The sequence below is a fragment of the Apiospora hydei genome (genome assembly GCF_038363865.1).
Source record: "Apiospora hydei strain CBS 114990 chromosome Unknown utg000002l_segment0_segment0, whole genome shotgun sequence".
NCBI lineage: Eukaryota > Fungi > Ascomycota > Sordariomycetes > Amphisphaeriales > Apiosporaceae > Apiospora > Apiospora hydei.
The window spans coordinates 4,976,583-4,995,226 of record NW_027117361.1 but is presented as its reverse complement, the minus strand read 5'-3'; the positions used below and the strand labels follow the sequence as shown (position 1 = coordinate 4,995,226).

Here is an 18,644-nt window from a genome sequence, read left to right as displayed (position 1 = left end):
ACATGCCCCTCAGTGAGCTCAATGCCCTAAAGACTCATGCTGCTAAGGTTGTCTTCAATTGAAAGCACCACCACCAACTGATCGGCTGCCAGCTGGCTGGAGCTCAAGAGCCCCAAAAGACCAATACTATCAATTGCAATAGCATTTGTTCACTAACGGACCTCGTGAAACTGAAACCGATGAACATGCGAGGGCATTCCAACAATCGATACGGCCAAGAAAACCCTGTGATCCCCGGCAGAAGCACCTGGGATCTCGATCACAGATCTGCAACCCAGCGAAATGGACAAAGTGCGAATAACAGGCGCAGCAAACAAGGAGTCGCATTGTCCACTAATTGGTATCGCAGTTCGGCCATCTTCTTCCGGCTCAGCCAACCTGCGCAATGACACTGGGAGAATGATCGAACCTCTCTCTGTTCTTCTGAGCCGACTCCTCACGAGAGCTACCGCCATGTGACTTGAACAACTGCGACACCTCTTCCGCCGTCAATGTCGCATCCTTCGAGCCCACCTGGACCGATTGCTGCTGCTGCTGCTGCTGCTGCCCCTGTGTCGTCTGCTGCTTTTGCTGCCGAGGCTTCCGCTTCAGAAACACCTCGTGGTAATCCCCCGCCAGGTCGAAGTGGTGCGTGTCGATGTCCTCGAACCCGTACCGCCGGTACCGCGCCGCGGCCATGGGGCTCGACTGGACGTAGGCCTCCATCCCGTCCTCGTCGGCGCGGTCGATCCCCCACTGGATCAGCTGGCGCGCGACGCCGCGGCCCTGCGCCCGCTGCCGCACGCCGATGAAGGCGAGGTGCCAGTGCGGCTGGCGGCCCATGTGCTCCCGCTGCTTGCGCTCCATGACCTCGAAGAACTGCTGCGCTAGGGCCTGCGCCTTCTGGCCGTCCGTCTCGGGCGCCGGCGGCGGCGGCGAGTAGGGCTCGGGCGCGGGGCGACCCACTCGACGTACCCGAGGATGGCGTCCTTGCTGTCCTTCTTGTCGGAAGGTGAGGAGGCGGACTCGGACTCGGACTCCTCGGTCACGACGAAGACGCGGACGTCGGGCTCCCTGACGCTGTCCGTGAAGGTGTCGAGGATCTCGGCCTGCGCGAGGGCCGAGGAGCGCGGGAAGATGCGGCTCGAGATGGGGTCCTCGGAGAAGGCGTCGAAGAAGACGTCGCACAGCGACGGGATGTCGGCCGTGGTCGCCTCGCGCATGTGGAACGCCATTGAAACTTGGTGGCCGAAGTATCGACGATGGATTAGTTGCGTGTGGAAGAAAGGTGGGTTGTAATAGGAGTAAGAATGACGACAAGTATGTTTCGAAACAGTAGGGCCGCGTGATGGTCTTGGGTAGGGTTGGACGTTTCGATTGTTAGTGACTGACGAAATCGGTCCCTTCCTAAGTTAAGGTGGTAAGCTTGGCTTGTGGGATAGAGTTGCTTCACTAACAATAGTCTCGCCAGGGAGCGACAAGACGTGGGTTTATACATCTTTTCTTTCTTTCCGGAAATGGGCGGCTGACTCAGGAGGCCTCAACGATCGTTATCATATGCCAATAGCCAATCTCCCGAAGTTCTGACGTGTGACGCGATATCGAACCGCGGCTGCGCAGGTTGCCGATAGATACCGCCAACCGCTTGGTCTGTTATGAGACGATCAATCGGGCTGTGGATCGAGAGGGCCCGGAGGTAAGGGACTCTCGGGCTGCGCTCCTCGGGCAGATCAGCCCCGCGGTCTCCATCTTGCGCAGAGTCCCAGTTTCCGAAGAATGGGGTCTCGAGAAGGGATAGCGGCACTAGACCAGCGCTTCTGGTTGGATTCCACGCAGCTGGGACTAGCAAGGCGGAACCCAGTTCGACCACGATCCCGGTAGCTGCTTCACGGCGGTCTGCCGAGACAACGACGCCCTTCTGGACAATTTCTTTCCCTCGTGGTCTGGCCGCACGTCGCACTTTATTAAGCTTCTTCTGACAGGTTGGACCCTGGCGCTTCCCGGCCTGACTCGTTCGTCGTTCAGGCCTGTTTCGTGGTGGAGCGGAAGTGTGGGTGCTGATTGGCTAGCCCCCACGAATCTCAGGGTCCTCGGGCTCCGAGCAAGTGCCCTCAGGGAGGCTCCGGACCCATCGGGTTATACCTCATTGGTCGGCGGGAGTATTGCATGGTGCGAACTAATGTGTCACGCCGATTCCTCATTCGCTGCAAGCTCCACTCGCCCGTATCGCGAAAGAAGGAAGTGGGAGGGATAATTCCCGAGTCCCCCTTGGCTTGTCTCCTTCCCATTGCTGATATCCTCCTTGTGTAATCAGAGAGCGTGTCAATTTCTACCGGTCCTTTTTGTGGCAACTATGTTCTCGTTTTCCTTGGCTAACAGGACGAAGGCGCCGCTTGTCGCACCTCCTCACGCTGAGGGTACTCGTACTCGTACCGGTAGTCATGAGCTGCCTCTCGAGGGCGTCTACACGAGTCAAGCAGGTCTCGCATTCTACACCCCGCCCGACACCGATGCTTTCCAATACGCCTTGTCCCCCGAGCCTATCATCTGTGAGGAGAAGCAGCAGGAGGATCCGACGACGATAGACGCCATGGTGGTGAGCAGGAGGAAAACCAGCAGCAAGTCATCCTCCGTCGGAAATCATCCCACGAATCCCAATGCTCCACCACCACCCCAGGCCAAGAAGAAAAAAGTACACCCGGGCCTTCAGCCATCGGGCCCGCACCGGCTGCATGACTTGGTAAGTGTGGCCCTTGCATCGCCCTCGCAATGGATACCTACTCGATGCTAACTGTGGTACCGAACAGCAGGTAACAAGAATCTCCTCCAATCCCATCCATCTGACCACTCAGCCACTCCAAACGTATGTTACAAATGTTTTCTTCTTCACTAACAGTGTCCATCTTGGCATGTATACAGAATCCGCCACAAGAAATGTGACGAAGCAAAACCCACATGTCGTCGCTGCGCCGCCGCCAATGTGGTCTGCGACGGCTACCAGTCGGCCCAACCGCCGTCATCCAAGTCGGCGCCTGATGCCGGCGCCGCCTCAACAACTTCACAGGCGGTGGCGAAATCGACCGCCACCTCCTCCTACTCCTCAAGCAGTGGCAGCCCAGCCAGCAGCAGTAGCCATAGGAGCCTCAGCCCGTCGTCGCGGCGGAGCAGTGCTAGTACCGCTCCACTCTTTACCATCAACCCCATCGTCTTCGAGTCCGCCACCGAGGCGCGCTACTTCCACCACTTCCGGGTCTGCACCCGCTTCGGCCTGGCCGAGTCGGCCGGCCTGCTCGACTTTTGGGACGCCTATGCGCTGCCCATAGCGCACCAGGAGGACTACCTGCGGCAGACCATCTCCGCCGTCGGCGCCGCGCACCAGCTCTTCGTCATTAGGTCTTACACGGCGTCGTCCAGCTCGTCGAGTTGGGATACGGACCAGGAGAATGCCGCGATGCAGCAGTACAACCGGGCCATCTCCAGCCTGGTCAAGGCCATGTCGTCGCCGAACTCGGTCGCGTCCTCCCACGGCGCGCTTCTTTGCTGCCTGATGTTCGTGACGTTCGAGAGCCTGCTGGGGCGGTACTCCGAGTCCATCAAGCACATCCAGTCGGGCTTCCAGCTCCTCGCCTCCCTGGACGCGGGCGGCAAGATCCGCGACGCCGGGCTCTGGCAGCAAACGTACGACATGTTTGCCCGCCTCGGCCTCGAGTTCTCCGCGTTCATGGACGCGCCGCTGACGCCGGCGCTGCCGAGCAACAGCGACCCGGCGGCCCTGGTCGCGGAAGAGGCGCAGCAGCCCTTTGCCGACCTGAACGAGGCCATGTACTCTCTCCGGACGCTCGACATCGGCCACTTCCTCGCGCTCCACGAGGCCGAACAGCGGCACCTGATGATCTACGGCTCGCCGCCGCACTCGCGGCCCCCGACCCCGGAAGGGAAAATGGCGCGCGCGGACCCGTACGCGGCCGGGCTGCCGCGGGGCACGTCGCGGTCCCCCGTCTCGTCTTCGTCGTTCGTGTCCAACAACAACACCATCACGACCACCACGACGTTCGGCCCGCTCTGGGAGGAGGCTTGGAACGACCGGTTCTACGCGTGGAACCGCCGGTTCGAGCTCACGGCGCAGCGTTTACCGCCCGAAAGCGACATGCCGGAGCGCGACCGCGGCATGCTGGCCCGGCTGCGCCTGCAGCAGAGCTTCTGGGAGATGGCGGTCGAGCTCTCCAAGAACGGCGGCGACGCGGCGGGCGTGTCGCACCAGACGTGCGAGGAGTGCCTGGAGCGGGCGGAGCGGCTCGCGGCGCCCTTCCTGGCGGCCAACAAGCCGACCTTTTCGCTCGACGGGGACCTCATCTCGGACCTCTCCTTCATCATCAGCGTGTGCCGGGACCCGCGCCAGCAGGAGCGCGCCCTGAAACTCTTGCGGTCCCTCAACCGCCGCGAGGGCATCTGGGACAGCCGCGAGATCGCCGAGATGCACGAGTTCTCCATCTCGCTCGGCGTCGCGGAGCTCTGGGGCCAGGACGAGGGGCTCGGGTGCTCGGTCCCGGCGTTCATGCGGTCGCTGTCGCGCATGTCGGAGCAGGCGTACACGCCGCGGGCGGCGCTGGTGTCGATGGCGGAGTTTGAGAGTCGAGAAAATAGTAATAGTAGTAGCGCTATTACTAGTAATAGCGGCAGCAGTCCGCGGGTATCGTCGGTTGGGGACGGGGGCGAGGGGGTTTATGTTGTATGAATGGATTTGGTGCCGTTTGAGGGGAGGTTTACGAAGAGATACAAACAGTACTCTTCTGGGCATAATGATATAAGCTCTTAATTTTACCCCCTGCAGTTCAATGACAGAACGACAGGCAACAGCTCGGCTGAAACACTAGACCATCGTATCGCTTGAAACAGTGTTATGTTATTCGCTACGCCAATCTTCAATTGGCGAGCATGGGAAAATATTCCCATTGAGAAAGAAGTATACACAAGAACGTTGCCCACCATCACCTTCCCATTCCTCGTCACACCTCCCCCCATCCCAACTCACATACCGTCCTTAATCATGGCATTCACCATGAGCACATTCCGATCCGCATTCGTCTCGCTCCACTCATTATCGTAGTTGAGCCCGTACGGCCAGAAATGCGACCCGCCGCAGCTGATCTTGGCGTCCGGCCCGTCCCAGCTCCGGAGGAGGGGCAGCGCGGTCGCCCAGTCGCCCGAAGCGCACTTGCGGTCGAACGCGGCCGTCTGCCCCACGCCCAGCGTGTGCGAGACCTCGTGCAGCGCGGTGCGCTCGTTCATGTAGGCGCGGTTCGAGCCGAAGCGCAGGTCGCCGTTGTAGTTGGCCTCGGCCGTGGGGACGCCGGGCGTGTAGTAAACCCGGATGTTCTTGCTGGCCGAACCGAGCCGGGCGTGCCGTGCCGCGGCCAGCTTCATGGCGGACTCGATCTTGGTGTAGGCGTCGGATTGGTCGGCGGTGGGGTTGGACGCTTTTTCTAGGGTCCAGTTTATGGCGCCGTGGGCTACGGAGAGGCTGGTGGCCAGGGTGGCGAGGAGGGAGAGCTTCATTTTGGTGGTGATGGTGATGAGAAGGTATGTGATTGGGGTTTGGTGCAGGTCTGGGAGAAGCGAAGAGTCAAGCAACGCGGTTGCGAATTCAGGAACCGAAGAGAAAATAGGGCAGTCAAAATAATAACTTCTGGTGAATCTAAACGAAACAAACTCGATAAAGTTTCACGAGAACATCAAGGGAGAGAGCGAAGGGTTGCCAGTTTATGTAAACGCCTGAACCCTGATCGACCTACCCAGCTACCTTCCTATCGTGGAGCATGAGATCTCTCGGCTCTATATGCCGACCAGGGAATTGGGCACAGATCCATCTCGCCTACGACAAACGGCAGTTGAATGGTCATATCAGGGCGGTCCTATAGCGGCTAATAACGACCTTGGTAATTGTGATGGCCACATCTGGGTGGTGGGAATTTGTTGGCGACAGTCGGCCGTCTTGGAGGATGCTACTCTGGCTACCGCACGACACACCGGACGGGTCTTGGCGCATGAACTGGCTCCGCCCCGACTTGCCCGTTCGGGCAACCAGCATCCGCTGTTTATTTGAGCCAGGAGGTCATAGCCAGCAGGTCAGCGCACACAAGGAGCGACCGCATCGTCGCATTTTAATTCGAAACGGGGCCTGTCGTTGTCACCTTCTTCAAACATGGCGGGAGTCCGAGAGCAGAGCGTCAAGTGAAATCAGATCATAACGGAGGGCAAGACTATCGGCGCATGCCCGGGTGGTTAGCTGAACACACTGCGATTCGTGTGGAAAACATACATGTATTGTATGCACATTATCTGCATATGTAGGTACAGGTAGGTAACAATTAACCTGCACGCATTCATAGTGCAGTAAATGGGAGTTGATCATGTGCTGAAGTTCCAGTTTTTAGTCTTCAATACGATCTACCTTGGCACAGCAACCTGCACCGGGTTGGCCATGAGAGCTCGCATGCGTATGTAGGGCCCAGATATACAGATGGGTGAGGCTGGTTGGCTGGCATGTCATCCGATAATGCGTCGCCCATGCCTTTCTATCGCTGAACCAGGGGCCACAACCGCCTGCCTTGTTTGTTGGGCGATCAGTCCTAGCAGATCTAAAAATGGAAAGTGGTACCGCGCCAAGATCGCTGGCGATAGTGGTCGGGTTCAAATCATGTGAAATCTCGAGAGAGATTCGTCCATGCTCGTGTGATTGTTAGCGGGACGGAGTTCCGCGTCCAACGGCACAAAAAAAGGGTGGCGGCGCCGGGCCCGGACAACTACACGTTTGGATCCGAGCCCAGAGAAGGTGACAGACTAGCTGGACGGCCCTGATGGCTATGTCTGAGACATGGCGTTGGTGTGTCCCTCTCAAGGTAGACCCTAAATTTGACTGGTGGCAGGCGGACTGGTTCGACTTTCCAAATCATCGGCAATGGTCGTTGTTTGCCAAGTTCCTACTTCGCGAGTGTATCTGCAAAACTGCGTCCAAGTCCACGTTCTGCGATGGACCAAATAGGCACAAGGCAAGCAGCCAGCCTTGGATTGCTGTGCCGCAGAGTTGTTCCATTATTGTCATCAATCTCAAACTGGCATCTTTGAGGAAGAGCAAAACGTCATCGTGTTCATATTTAGCAGGGGCCAGCACCTGTCCTCCATGATCCGACCGCATAGAGGCACATACTATGCGTACACGCTCTTCTTCTTCTCAATACACATTACAACATATAATCGTAAAATCCACGTGTTCAACATATACCGCATACATGTAGTAGCCGCGGATCCTGTCCCATTCCCGTAGTCTGTCACGAGCGCCGAGTCGGTCTTCTAGCCAGCCCGCTGGAACAGCTTGGGAATGTTGCCCTCGACAATGTGCATGCGGTTCATCTGCTCGACGCGCTCCTCGGCCGCCTCCATCTCCTCGTGCTTCTTGAAGTGGGCGATATCCTCGGGGTGGACGAGGTCCTCCATCGTGGTGTCGTCGCCGTGGTACTTCTCCCAGTGGTGGATCTCGTACTCGTACTCGTCGTCGCCATGGTGGCCCGGCCCCGTGCCCATGTCGGGCAGCGTCTTGCCCGCGTTGATGAAGTCGATGAACTCGGCGCGCGAGACGAAGCCGTCGTGGTCGGTGTCCATCAGGCTCGCCACCTCGTGCGCGATGTCGGCCTTGCGCGACTGCGGCACGCCCGCGTTCGACTCGTCCATCAGGCCGTACGTCCGCTGGATCTCCTCGTGCTCCCAGTGGCCGTCGGCGTCGTAGTCGTGCAGCGCGAAGAAGGAGGAGGCGTCGAAGTCGGCGATGTGGTGTTCCTCTGTCCGGCGAAGAGAAGCAAGCAAGTGTTAGCTAGCGTCAATTGAAACGGGTACACAGCAGCAGCAGCAGTTTCGGAGCGCTTGATGCAACAAAGCAAAGCAAGCAAATCAAGCCGCTTTTCTCGTATTCGAGGGTGAATGGATTGGGTAACGATGGGGAAAAACGTACCGGCCATATGTTTGGTCATCCAATCGGCCTTTTCGTCGACCATGGGCTTCTGCGAGCCGCCATGGTCACCGTGTGCCAGGGCTCCGCCGAGCAAGCTCAACGTCACTAGTATCGTGGATCGCATTTTCGAGTATGTGTGTTGGGGCCTTTGAGGAAACAAGAAAAGGTCAATCGTCGGGTTTGGTCGGTGGTGGGCTCGAGAAGATGCGAGGTTCTAATGGCAAGAGGATTGTTTCGTTTCGGGATGAGGCGAAAAGCCGGGTTTGGTTTTGGAGATTCCCGTCAGCAGCTCCCGACAGACAGATCCCAGATTGGCATGTCGACATGACAAGGGGGATCGACGCTTGCTGCAGGTTTAGCTGCGGTTGCTGGGCAGGGGACTCGGGGTGGGTGACGCTAACCCTGTCGTGGCCTGGCTCACATGTTTCGACATCAGTCAGGTACCATCGATGGAATTGATTTGGTCGTTAGTTTTGGGATTGAGGCACAAATATAGCATGCCTACATGACATGCTCAATTGTTGTAGAATTGCAATTTTGAAGAGTTGACTGACAAGTTCAATTGCTGTCGACTGTCCGACAGCCCAAGCTGGAATTCAATTCGAGAGAGGCTGACGCTCTGTGACCCACTGACGTCAGGCTTGAGCGACGCCAGTGCTGTAGCGGGAAGTCTGTTGACAGCCCCGGAGCAACGTCCAAAAAAGCCCACCTTAAACCGACTTCAAGCGAAACTCGACTTTCGACGCGCTGCGACGGACGCGACAGCCACTTTCGACATCGATATTTCCCGCCGCCACCATGTCACGCACTCTGGAGACGACCCTCCTCTCGCTCGTGCCGACCTATCCCTCCGCGTCTGATCTTCCCCGTCCGCTCGTAGACTTGTCCTCGAGTCTCCTGACCCAGTCCCGACACAATGCCAGCACCCTCAAGGCCGAGGAGGAGGTCGCGCGCGAGTACGCATGCGCCAACCTCGCCTGCGAGCGCCTGAAGACGAGTCTGGACCTGCCGCCCATCCAGGCGCGCCCGCCGGTGCCGCCGCGTATATACAAGAGGCTGTACACCCACCTCGACCACATCCTGCCGGCAAATGCGGTGGCCAAAAGCGGACGGGTCAGGACGCCGAGCAGCAAGCTCCGAGAAGCGCAGGGGCTGTTTGGCAGCGGCGCCACGATTGAGAGAACACACAACCGAGGCACGCCCATCAAGGAATCGTCGCTGGCGCAGTTCCGGTCGAGGACAGATGGCACACCGACCAAGTCGTCGGCCAAGAAGGGGATTGTGACGCCCGCTAAGCGGAAGGCGCCTGGCGACCACAACACACTACCCCCTGGATCCGCCCGACAATCCAGTTCATGTGCACCCAGATGCACGAGAGCCGCATCGGCCGCATTGTTCTGGCCGGCATGGAGACAATCGTATTACCGCGTGGCCGACGCACCACGGACGAGTGGGTCACCTCGAACTTGACGCCGCTCCTGGCCGGTATCGCCTTCCTCACGATCTGGCAGATCATCTCCCTAGAGACGGACAACCCCGATCCAAAGATGTACGCCAAGGCCCGCGAGCAGGTTCTCAAGGCCGTAATGAAGGCGCGCGACGAGGTCCAGGTGAAGGGGTTCGAAGAAGACGAGGACGAGGCGTGGGAGGGCTGGTCCAACATCTGCACCAAAGATATCGACAAGGCGGTGGAGAAGGGGACCAAGAGCGGCTGGCAGGAGTCCGGCTGGTTCGGCAGCATACAGGATATGGTGGACGCATGCGGCACCGGCAAGGGCAATCAAGGAGGCTCGGGTTCTGGCGAAGATGGCGGCGATGATGATGGCGATGACGAGATCATGGACCGGATGCAGATGCAGAGGGGAGACAGCATGTTCCAGGGCCGCTGGGTCATGACAGACCGAAAGCGAGAGGAGTACCGGCATTGGAAGGAAGATATCATGCTGAGGATTGAGGAGATCAAGAAGGAGCAGGAGGACAGGATGGACGTGGATGAAGCAGCGTAATGATACCCCCATAGACCAGAGCCATACCTAGATCGATTAATGCATCCAATATCTCTGGATCTGTCTCCGTGTTCGTTTCCTCGCAGCTATGAAAGATGGCCGTAGCAGCTTGGCTAATGAAGAGATTGCCTACCCGCCAACGTGATCAGTGATTTCCGAATTCAAGTTAAGGCATTACGTAGACAACCGCGTCCCCTTCTCCCTGTACAAGCTGCGTCCCCTACCACCAGAAGAAGCTACCATTCACGGTCACCTAGACAATCACTCAAACAATGCCCCTAAGCAAGCTACCTATCTACAGTACCTACCTACAGGTACAGGTACAGGTACAGCTACCTAGCTAGGTATGTAGCTAAGCACCTGATTCAACAGTAGGTCCCTACATAATCCCCAATAGCAGCTACTTTTCCCAAGCCACCACGAGGAAGCCGCCCGGACACGAGGGTATGGCCGAGTGGTTGTTATGCGAGTTGCGCAGAATCGCACACATGCAACGTAAAAACGGCTAGATAAACCCCAGCAGGAGCGCAACCAACAGGCCCGAGTCCTATTCCTCCTGTCCCGGCTGGGTTTTCGAAATGGTCAACCCGGGTGCACACGGGGGTTCCGTTGCTTTTTTGTCAATTTATCTACTTGAACCGTATGCTTTTTTATTCTTCTTATTTATCTATTCATCTCTCCTTCTCCCTTTTTGAACCCAGGCCTCCCGCAGTACTTGTGTACGGTTTGATATGAATATGTCTTGGCCAATTGCATACCAACATCAACATATCTCGTTGTCGCCACTCCAACACCACCCATATGTGCGTATATGCTCTGTAGATATTTCCATCTTCACCTCCACTTCAGTATCCTTCCAATTAATGCAAGATCAGCCAAGTGAACCCACACCCATATCTACTGTCACACTGCTTCAAAGAGGGCACGGTGGGTACTTCATCTCCAATACAGCATCAAATCCGCAGCCTCCACTTCGGGGTACTGCGGAGGCCAAAGGGCTAAGGGGTCAAGTGGTCAAGTGGTTATCGTTCTGTTCCGAACTGTCGTCGTACAGGCAGACGACATGATGTAAAATCGGGTTAGACAAAACGCTGGGGGCGCCCACGGGAAATACGACAACCCTTAGCGTTTTTCGTATGTTCGGGTCGACACGAGCAGAGCTTTTTTTGCCATGTTGTTTTTATTATATATTCCATTAAATTGCATTGGGCGTCCTTCTAATTCTGAGTACCTACCTAAGGTAGGTTCCGAATGTTGATTTGGGTTTGATGTTTTGGGAAGCTGTGTTGCTTGGGCAGGTAGGAATTCCACCCGGGCAGGATCTTGTCTCCCTGGGGAACCTGTATCAATGGGCCAAAACACCAGGGATCGTGTTCGAATCTCCCTATGAGCAACACTTTTAATAGTTCTATCAATTATTTCTTTTGCACTTTTCACATGTATCCATTCCCTCCACTCCCCATTTTCTGCCACCTCCCAATGCCACCTCTCGTTACCTGTCGTCCTAGGACTGCCTTTTTGTAGTACGTGAACGCCTCTAACCACACACTTCGTGGAAGCATTGCTATGCTATGTTGACGAAGATCCCTTAGCAAATTACCTCTCGGACATGCATGCTGCCAGATCTGTATCCCGATACCACTCTCGTCAGTCTGACTGCATCGATTTGGATGACAGTTTTTCGGTGTTCTTTTTTTTTCTTTTTTGGAAAAGAGGGTTCTGACACGGCGAGTCAAACAACAGATTCCCGGTCCGTTCTCCCTACGTAGCTTTCTCCAGCTACGAGAGATCGTGCTGCCGCTCGACGTTTTCCAGTGCCATCTGGTCGACCGGGCATCTCGGGTCGACAAGTCCATCGAGGACGTGGTCGAAGAGGATCCGGAAACGCTTGGTCTTCGGCTTGGCAACTTCCTTCCGGGGTCGGTGGCTCAGTTGACCTTGTCATCGCAGGGGCAGGTTCCGCATGACAGAGTACTCGCGGTCCTATTTCACGACTTCGGGGCTCTGAAAGACATGCGTCTCCCAGACATGGAACAGATCATAATCGAGTGCCAGCTGGACTACGATCCAGATCCTGCATTCCAGGCCATATGCGAGGGCTTGGAGTCTGAAGTTGGGCTGAGCGGGGTGGCTCTACACCTCGAGACGGAACCGCTCGGGCCTGAGCTAGAGTGGCCTGGATCGGAAAAGTTCGAGTCTTTTATAGGTTTCGACGACCCACCTCAAGACGAAGAGGACGGAGCAGCTACGCATGCCATCAAGAATGCGTTTGAGGATATCGGACTAGGATTAGGATCAAGCCTTCCGCCATCTCAGGGCCCCTCGACCAGCCGATCCCCCTATTCTTTGCCAACGGTAGAGGTAGCTCCACTCCGCTTTCGCCGCCAGGTCTCAACATAGGGGACCAGACGGAGTCGGCCGTTGAGCCGGGACTGAAAAGCAAGGGAAAACGTCGTGCCCGGGACACGATTTCGGTGATTAACAAAAGGATTAAGTCGGCCGATGAATGAGTGCACTCGTACAAAGTTTTCTTCTTCCTTCTATTTGCTGTTTCCATTGGCTTCGCAACTACAGGCAATGATGATGCTGTGTCAGATAAGGTCGTAAGCTTCCCCAGTACCAGCCTTCCCTACATCCTACCGACTCCTTACCAAACCAGAACATACCCGCTGCGGTTGACGAGTTTGCACATATGGGAACGGGCATGACAAACATCTAGATGCCGCCAGACCGAACCCCGCCGGTCCGAGCTGCCCACCTAGACCCGCAATATCCTTCTGTCCCACCTGGCCTACGCAAGGCCTCACGGTGTCGTTCAGATACACGATGGCGGGGAGGACCCGGAACGTCCCACTGCAATTCCCAAAGTCCCACCGCTGCGTAATCCCCCAATGGTGCACCCAGATGCAAGCCAAGAGGCGGCCCATCGCGACGACGGCCTCGCAGCTCTCACTGCTCGCCTGTCGTGGACATTGATAAACCCGGAAAGCGTGAGGGTAAGAAGTGAAACAGGTTATGGCCAGGGGATGGGTGCCAAGAAAACGAGAAGAAGCCCAGAGTGTGGTTTAATGTTTTGGTTTAGTCATATCTCATTTCCCTATACTAAATACCGAGTTTGGTACTTGTATTCGAGGGGCGCTTGTCGCACCCCCTGGGTCAGGTCTCCTTCCCGCTTTCCACTCAAGGAAGTGACACAAAACACGCTTCCTTGCACGTGATATCCCTCATAGCCGCGCACTGTAGCTAGCGCCCGCAGTGCCCCCCAGGCACCGACGGAAATTACCCCAAACACATAGACGACGAGCAGTTTACTGGAAGTCGTTGGGCCAGCACTTCTCCTTGGGCCAGTTATTGGCGTCGTGCGTGGCGGCGTGCGTCTCCAGCTGCACCTTGTTGGTGTTCACAATCTCCTTGCGGCAGTTTTGGCACTGAACAAAAGGGGTTGGGGCAGGATCAGCTTTGCAATTTGCAAAAGAAAAAAAAAAAAAAAAAAAAATTTCAATAATTTCAGGGTCACGCGGGTGTGGTAAAGCTCACGATGGATGTGGGCTTGGGGGGCTTGACGGGCAGGCCGTTGGCCTTGACCGGGGCACGCGTGCCGGCCTTCTCGGCGGCCTTGTGCTCGCGTTGTATCTGAGGGTGGGGGTTAGCACCGACATTTCGATATCAGATTGGGGTAAATGATGCGGTTGACTCACTCTGGCTTTCTTACTGATAGGCATGATGACGGTTTGATGGACGAACTCTAACAGTAAGGCTTCCTGGTTTGGCAAAAGGAGTGAGGGAGCGTCAAGGAGTGAACGTCGAAAGAGTGAACAAACGTCGCGGGGGGATGGAGGGAAAATTATTTTTGTTTCGACCCTGCAGCAGACTAGGCGCCTAGGGCCGCCGCACAAAGAGTGGGATGGTTTGCTGCGAGGCGCCCAAAATAGCGATAGCGCTGGCCCGTTGGGCTCCATTCCTAGAGCCACAATCAGGCCATAAGGGCCTAGGCTGCAAACGAGATGCACTGCCACAGATAACCGCCACCCCTGCGGCTTGTCAGCGGCTTGTCAGATAAGGCCCCTTCCCTTGCACAACAACCAAAACACACCATCCCGCTTTTCAGAAGCATGCGATTCCCAGCGTTCTAACAAAAAGCTGTTCGCAGGATAGTGTTCCAGTTACCAGGTTGAAAGTTCTGTCCCTCGGAGTAGAAAGTACCACTTGTGGCGTGCAGCTCACAGGTATTCAATATTGCCTGTGCCGTGTCGGCAATCAAGCCGTAGTTGTCTATGGTTAAAGGAGTTGTGTTCTGCGTTAAACGAAACAACAGTATTAGTTACTATGTTGCTACAAGAGCTTTTGTTAGCTCCATGGAAGACGGGCAAACTTACATCGTTGCACCACCAGATTGCACAATCATTCGAGCAACTGACACGGCCACAGTTCCCAGGGCCAGGTCCGGCCGATGGCGAGCCGGGGACGCGCCTGAGGTAAGCTATTCCCTCGTCCCAGCCGTTAACGACGTAGGGAGGGAAGCAGAGGATGCGGCCATCTCGCTTTTGAGCCTGGGTCTGGGTCTGATGCAGTCCTCGTGGCTGTGGGACGAGCCTGAACTCCGGGTTGATCCTCAGGGCTTGCTCATGCACCTGCTGGACCGTGCCGTTGAGGAGTTCCATTTGGCCAGGCGCCACCTCAACGGCCCACTGCATCGGCTCGACCCCGTACCCGGGCAGAGGGGGCTCAGTTGCAAGCGCGCCGAAAGCCTAGGCGTCTTAGGTCATGGGGTCTCTCGTTTCTCTTTTGGATTTCCTTAAGGACTGTACTCACAATTTCCACAATTGCTGTGGTGACGACGAGGATGATTCCAGAGAAGAACCACATGTTGACCAATTCAGGAGAAACGGTATGAATCTTGGGTGAATATGTGTTAATGTCCTGATGATGATAGAATTGGAGAATGGGAGAATGGTGTGATTGCCATGGGCGCGTGAAAGTTGATCGGAACACCAGAGCTTTATATATCAGCGGCAATACACGGTTGCTTTTGAGACTGTATGACTCAAGGCTTCTGCTTCTGAGGATTAATCCGTCAAAGCGTCTGTATGTAGATCATCATGATGCCAATTGCTTCTCAAGCGTATAGAAGATGTATGTTTGACAGTCCAGCAAACCGTAGTTTTACGAGGCTCATGTCATCTCGGCACATTTTGATACCAACCAATTCATGGTCGACCATGTCACGTAGGATTAAACAGGATCGCCGACTTGCATGGGCCGGTTGCATATAGTAATCTTTCAGCATTCCTATGTGATATGTAAGCTGGACTACAAGGTCTGAATTGTAAAATGGAAACGTAGCCCATTTGCGGAATGCTCATTACAAGGTCAGGGGGTGTCACGCGCCCATCTCAGGTTTGCTAGACTGTGGTCATGAAGCCAATGGGTTCTGCATCAGGTGCCCGGCCTTGACATCCCTTGAAGAGAATAACCTAGTTCATCATTATCACAGACCATCCACAATCCACAAATACCAACCCTGCGATTATTCGTGGCTCAAGTCCGAGTTACTTGTGTCACCAACTCAGGCAAACTTCAGAGTTAGGGTCTGGGTTCCAAACGTTGACTCTGCTTAGACGGGTGATTGTATTGAAGGTCTTTGCATGACATAATGCAAGGATAGAGTTTGATGGATAAAGCCCCATCTGATTGAGTGCCACCACTGCAGCAATATCAATGGTGACACATTGCCACTAGGTGCATGCAGTTTGCTCCTTGGATGTCCCTTGCACGACCCCTTTTTTTGCAGCCGACAGACTTCGAACTGATAGGTAGAAGCAGCCGGGACTTCCTGGCCAGTTGGCGATGCTGTCTTGACCGGCATGGGTCCGAGTTCGCGAACCGGTGAGGTGCAAGCAAGCTGTTTGCCCACTGGACTAGGGTTTATTTGCAACTTTGCGGGAGAAGTAGGAACCTGGGGTTTAGTAGAATAGCCCAGGGTTGACAGAGAATCTTGCCACCTACCTTATCCCCGACATCATCTGGCCGGTGACCTGCTCGAGATGGGTAGGGGTTCGTGACGATACTCTACCTGAGCAGCAGACAGACAGAGAAGCCCTCGTGTCTCAAGATAGCTGACTGGACCTTGCCAGATCTTTCCATTATTATCTCAAGGGGTGATGAATCCGGACAGATAACAGCTAATTAAAAAAAATCTTACGTTTTTTCTTCAGAAGAGACCCCCGTGCTGGTAAAAAGCACTTACGGCCGAGAACCGCCATTTCCATAGCTAGCTCTTGAGCAGGGGATGGAGGGGGGGCGGCGTTGCTAACGCTCTCGGCGCGCCTCCCCAGGTACTGCTCCAGGCACAGGGTTGTCAGGTTCTTTTTTGCTTGTGCCGATCAATCAAAGATCGCTGTCACTCCCCACTCTTCTCGCAAGAAAGAGAAAAGCCGTTGCATGATAGATTAAGGTGCTGATCATCGCGGCCTGTACTGGAATACACCAACCCGTAACAAGGCCCCAAGTCGCAAACAATGCTGCAAGCAAATAGAGTCGACGACTGGCTTAGGGAGACGACACGTTTCGGTCTCCCTCGAAACGCGCGCGCGCACAAACACACACACAATTAGCACGCGAAGCGCCATACGCGCAAGTCTAACTGTACCTACTATCTACTTGGTTGCTTTTGTGCAGACCTCATTCCTAACGGAGAGATCGACTATCTGGCCTAATGCGAATACTTTCATCGCCGCCAAGACAATGCAAAATAGTCTATTGTCAGGAATGTGATACGGTGCTGGTGTGCTCAGAGGGAGCCGTCGAGTTGAGCAATGCAGCATGCGATCATTGCCTGAGTAATATGAGTACATACACCCAGAGGCTGATAGCCTACGCGTTTAGCTAGCTTCAAGAGACAAAACAGGGATCGGGTATGGGATGTTGCGTAGGTAGGTAAGTACGAAAAGAGTTGAACTTGTTGGCCTCGCATGGTCGGATACATCGTTGCTATTAGGCCTGACTGGGCACTACCTTGATACTTACCCGGCTTGGGTCTATCATTCATTGATGTATGTATGTTTGGACATCAATACCTGATTTTGTACATCCCCTCGTTCAATCAGAAAGCGGCGGCCAGAATAGAGTGGACCCCCGGTGGCTTCACCTCAGGAAAGAGGGAAGGAGGGCAGTCAGGCACTACCCAAGGCTAGGTAAGTACTTAGACAGGGGGAAAGGGCAGGAAGTGTTCAGATGCGCCACTTCCTTCCCCAAAGTCCAGCCCCTGCTCCTTCCTTCTTTCTGACTAACCTCACCTGAACTCCCATTAAACCAAAAAGCAAGCAAACCCATTCTAGCATACGTGCGTTCTTTTTGGTTCACTGCATCGCGCCCGGTACGCAAAAAAAAGAAACCTCAAGCTGTTCAATCTAACTGACACGACCAGGGCTGTCCTCGTGCGGTAATGCACGGCATTGCATGTGGGCGGTCGGCCATCTATTCGACCGACGGCCTCCCCCTCTTTCAAGTCAAGATGGACCGACAGTCACCCTGATTACTATACGCAAACCAGGGTCAACCATTGATCTTCCCCAGGATTTCCTTCAAGGTCTCATTGCGTCTAATTCGATGCCTCCATTAGGGGACGCGCCTGGTGAGATCGCCATCCCTCCGGAGCCCCATGAGAATCTGCGAGCCATGAAAGTCCTTTCCGGCCCCCAATGCAACTATCTCTGGAGATCTGAACCTTTGCATTGGCTGTCTGCCGCCGCCCATTGGCTTCAGCCCCTGCAGCAGGCCCAGCAACTCGTGGTGACCGGGATTATTCCCAAGCCTCACCATGAGCTTTCTTTAGACGTGACAAGATGTTCTCTGGCAAACAAACCGTTTGCAGGTCCAGGCAGACAGACCGACAGACTGATGCATTCGGACACACGTACAGGTCCGCAGCACATTTCGTGATCAAGATGCTCCTGACATCATCCACCACACACACACAGACACAATCAGAGCCTCTCCCTCGATGGTTCCTAATTAGTAGGCGACCTTTTGTCTGGATCGGGGTCTAGATTCTATTGCCCGCAGTGAGAGCGCCACTCCGCAGATCTGATTCTGTCTTATCAAAAGCCGCTGAGACTTGCGGAGCCACGATCCAGCTCTGTCCATTCCTCGGGTTCTGCCACCGAGAGAGAGAGAGAGAGCGGCAGCCAAGATGGGTGGCAGACACTTCTCAGGAGCAGTGTCTTGAAGGCAGGAAACCGGCACGTTCTCGAATTGTAGCTGACTACTCTTCTCCGGGCTCTCCTCTGCTGCTCCTCCTCTGGAAATCTAGAAGGTCAGTTGACGAAGATTTGCTTGCTGCAACCTGCATTAGCTCCTATATGTGCATGGGCACACGGCCTCAAGTTTCTAATTATAAGGAATACAGCCCACGATTTATTCTGCCAGACAACCATTGCCATCTGCCCATCACAAATTGAAGGTAGGCAGCTCGTAAAATGGATTCTGGTGTTGGTTGTACGTTGCAATTTGGGAGCGCTAGACCAGACTCGAACTGAACCAGGTCTCTGGGCCGGCCGTTGGCTGGTACTGTACATAGACAACGCTCCAAAATAGTCCGCCATGATTTCAGACCTATTGAGTTAGGTAATGCGGGCCCTGGTCCCTTTTTTTTT

General features: G+C 55.2%; 8 protein-coding genes across 8 annotated transcripts; 3 read left to right on the top strand and 5 right to left on the bottom strand.

Annotated features, from left to right (window-relative positions):
* Positions 1 to 369: 369 nt before the first annotated feature.
* On the bottom strand, positions 370 to 1,214 carry PG997_001572 (uncharacterized protein; the record flags this gene model as incomplete). Its single annotated transcript, XM_066805887.1, is given in 2 exon segments — positions 370 to 924; positions 942 to 1,214. The coding sequence occupies 2 exon segments, from the start codon at positions 1,212 to 1,214 to the stop codon at positions 370 to 372; spliced, it is 828 nt and encodes a 275-aa protein (XP_066675660.1).
* Positions 1,215 to 2,332: 1,118 nt separating this feature from the next.
* Positions 2,333 to 4,714, top strand: PG997_001571 (uncharacterized protein; the record flags this gene model as incomplete). Its single annotated transcript, XM_066805886.1, has 2 exons — positions 2,333 to 2,719; positions 2,876 to 4,714. The coding sequence occupies 2 exons, from the start codon at positions 2,333 to 2,335 to the stop codon at positions 4,712 to 4,714; spliced, it is 2,226 nt and encodes a 741-aa protein (XP_066675659.1).
* A 293-nt stretch (positions 4,715 to 5,007) lies between these two features.
* PG997_001570 (uncharacterized protein) lies at positions 5,008 to 5,535 on the bottom strand (the record flags this gene model as incomplete). Its single annotated transcript, XM_066805885.1, has 1 exon — positions 5,008 to 5,535. The coding sequence occupies one exon, from the start codon at positions 5,533 to 5,535 to the stop codon at positions 5,008 to 5,010; it is 528 nt and encodes a 175-aa protein (XP_066675658.1).
* A 1,794-nt stretch (positions 5,536 to 7,329) lies between these two features.
* On the bottom strand, positions 7,330 to 8,108 carry PG997_001569 (calcium-binding protein; the record flags this gene model as incomplete). The annotated part of the gene is made up of 2 exons (XM_066805884.1): positions 7,330 to 7,814; positions 7,985 to 8,108. The coding sequence occupies 2 exons, from the start codon at positions 8,106 to 8,108 to the stop codon at positions 7,330 to 7,332; spliced, it is 609 nt and encodes a 202-aa protein (XP_066675657.1).
* A 674-nt stretch (positions 8,109 to 8,782) lies between these two features.
* PG997_001568 (uncharacterized protein) lies at positions 8,783 to 9,990 on the top strand (the record flags this gene model as incomplete). Its single annotated transcript, XM_066805883.1, has 2 exons — positions 8,783 to 9,265; positions 9,337 to 9,990. 2 exons carry the CDS (start codon positions 8,783 to 8,785, stop codon positions 9,988 to 9,990), a joined length of 1,137 nt encoding a protein of 378 aa, XP_066675656.1.
* A 1,479-nt stretch (positions 9,991 to 11,469) lies between these two features.
* On the top strand, positions 11,470 to 12,390 carry PG997_001567 (F-box domain protein; the record flags this gene model as incomplete). The annotated part of the gene is made up of 2 exons (XM_066805882.1): positions 11,470 to 11,513; positions 11,760 to 12,390. The coding sequence occupies 2 exons, from the start codon at positions 11,470 to 11,472 to the stop codon at positions 12,388 to 12,390; spliced, it is 675 nt and encodes a 224-aa protein (XP_066675655.1).
* A 908-nt stretch (positions 12,391 to 13,298) lies between these two features.
* Positions 13,299 to 13,712, bottom strand: PG997_001566 (uncharacterized protein; the record flags this gene model as incomplete). Its single annotated transcript, XM_066805881.1, has 3 exons — positions 13,299 to 13,418; positions 13,528 to 13,623; positions 13,689 to 13,712. The coding sequence occupies 3 exons, from the start codon at positions 13,710 to 13,712 to the stop codon at positions 13,299 to 13,301; spliced, it is 240 nt and encodes a 79-aa protein (XP_066675654.1).
* Positions 13,713 to 14,119: 407 nt separating this feature from the next.
* On the bottom strand, positions 14,120 to 14,856 carry PG997_001565 (uncharacterized protein; the record flags this gene model as incomplete). The annotated part of the gene is made up of 4 exons (XM_066805880.1): positions 14,120 to 14,262; positions 14,316 to 14,322; positions 14,367 to 14,738; positions 14,803 to 14,856. The coding sequence occupies 4 exons, from the start codon at positions 14,854 to 14,856 to the stop codon at positions 14,120 to 14,122; spliced, it is 576 nt and encodes a 191-aa protein (XP_066675653.1).
* Between the last annotated feature and the right edge of the window lie 3,788 nt (positions 14,857 to 18,644).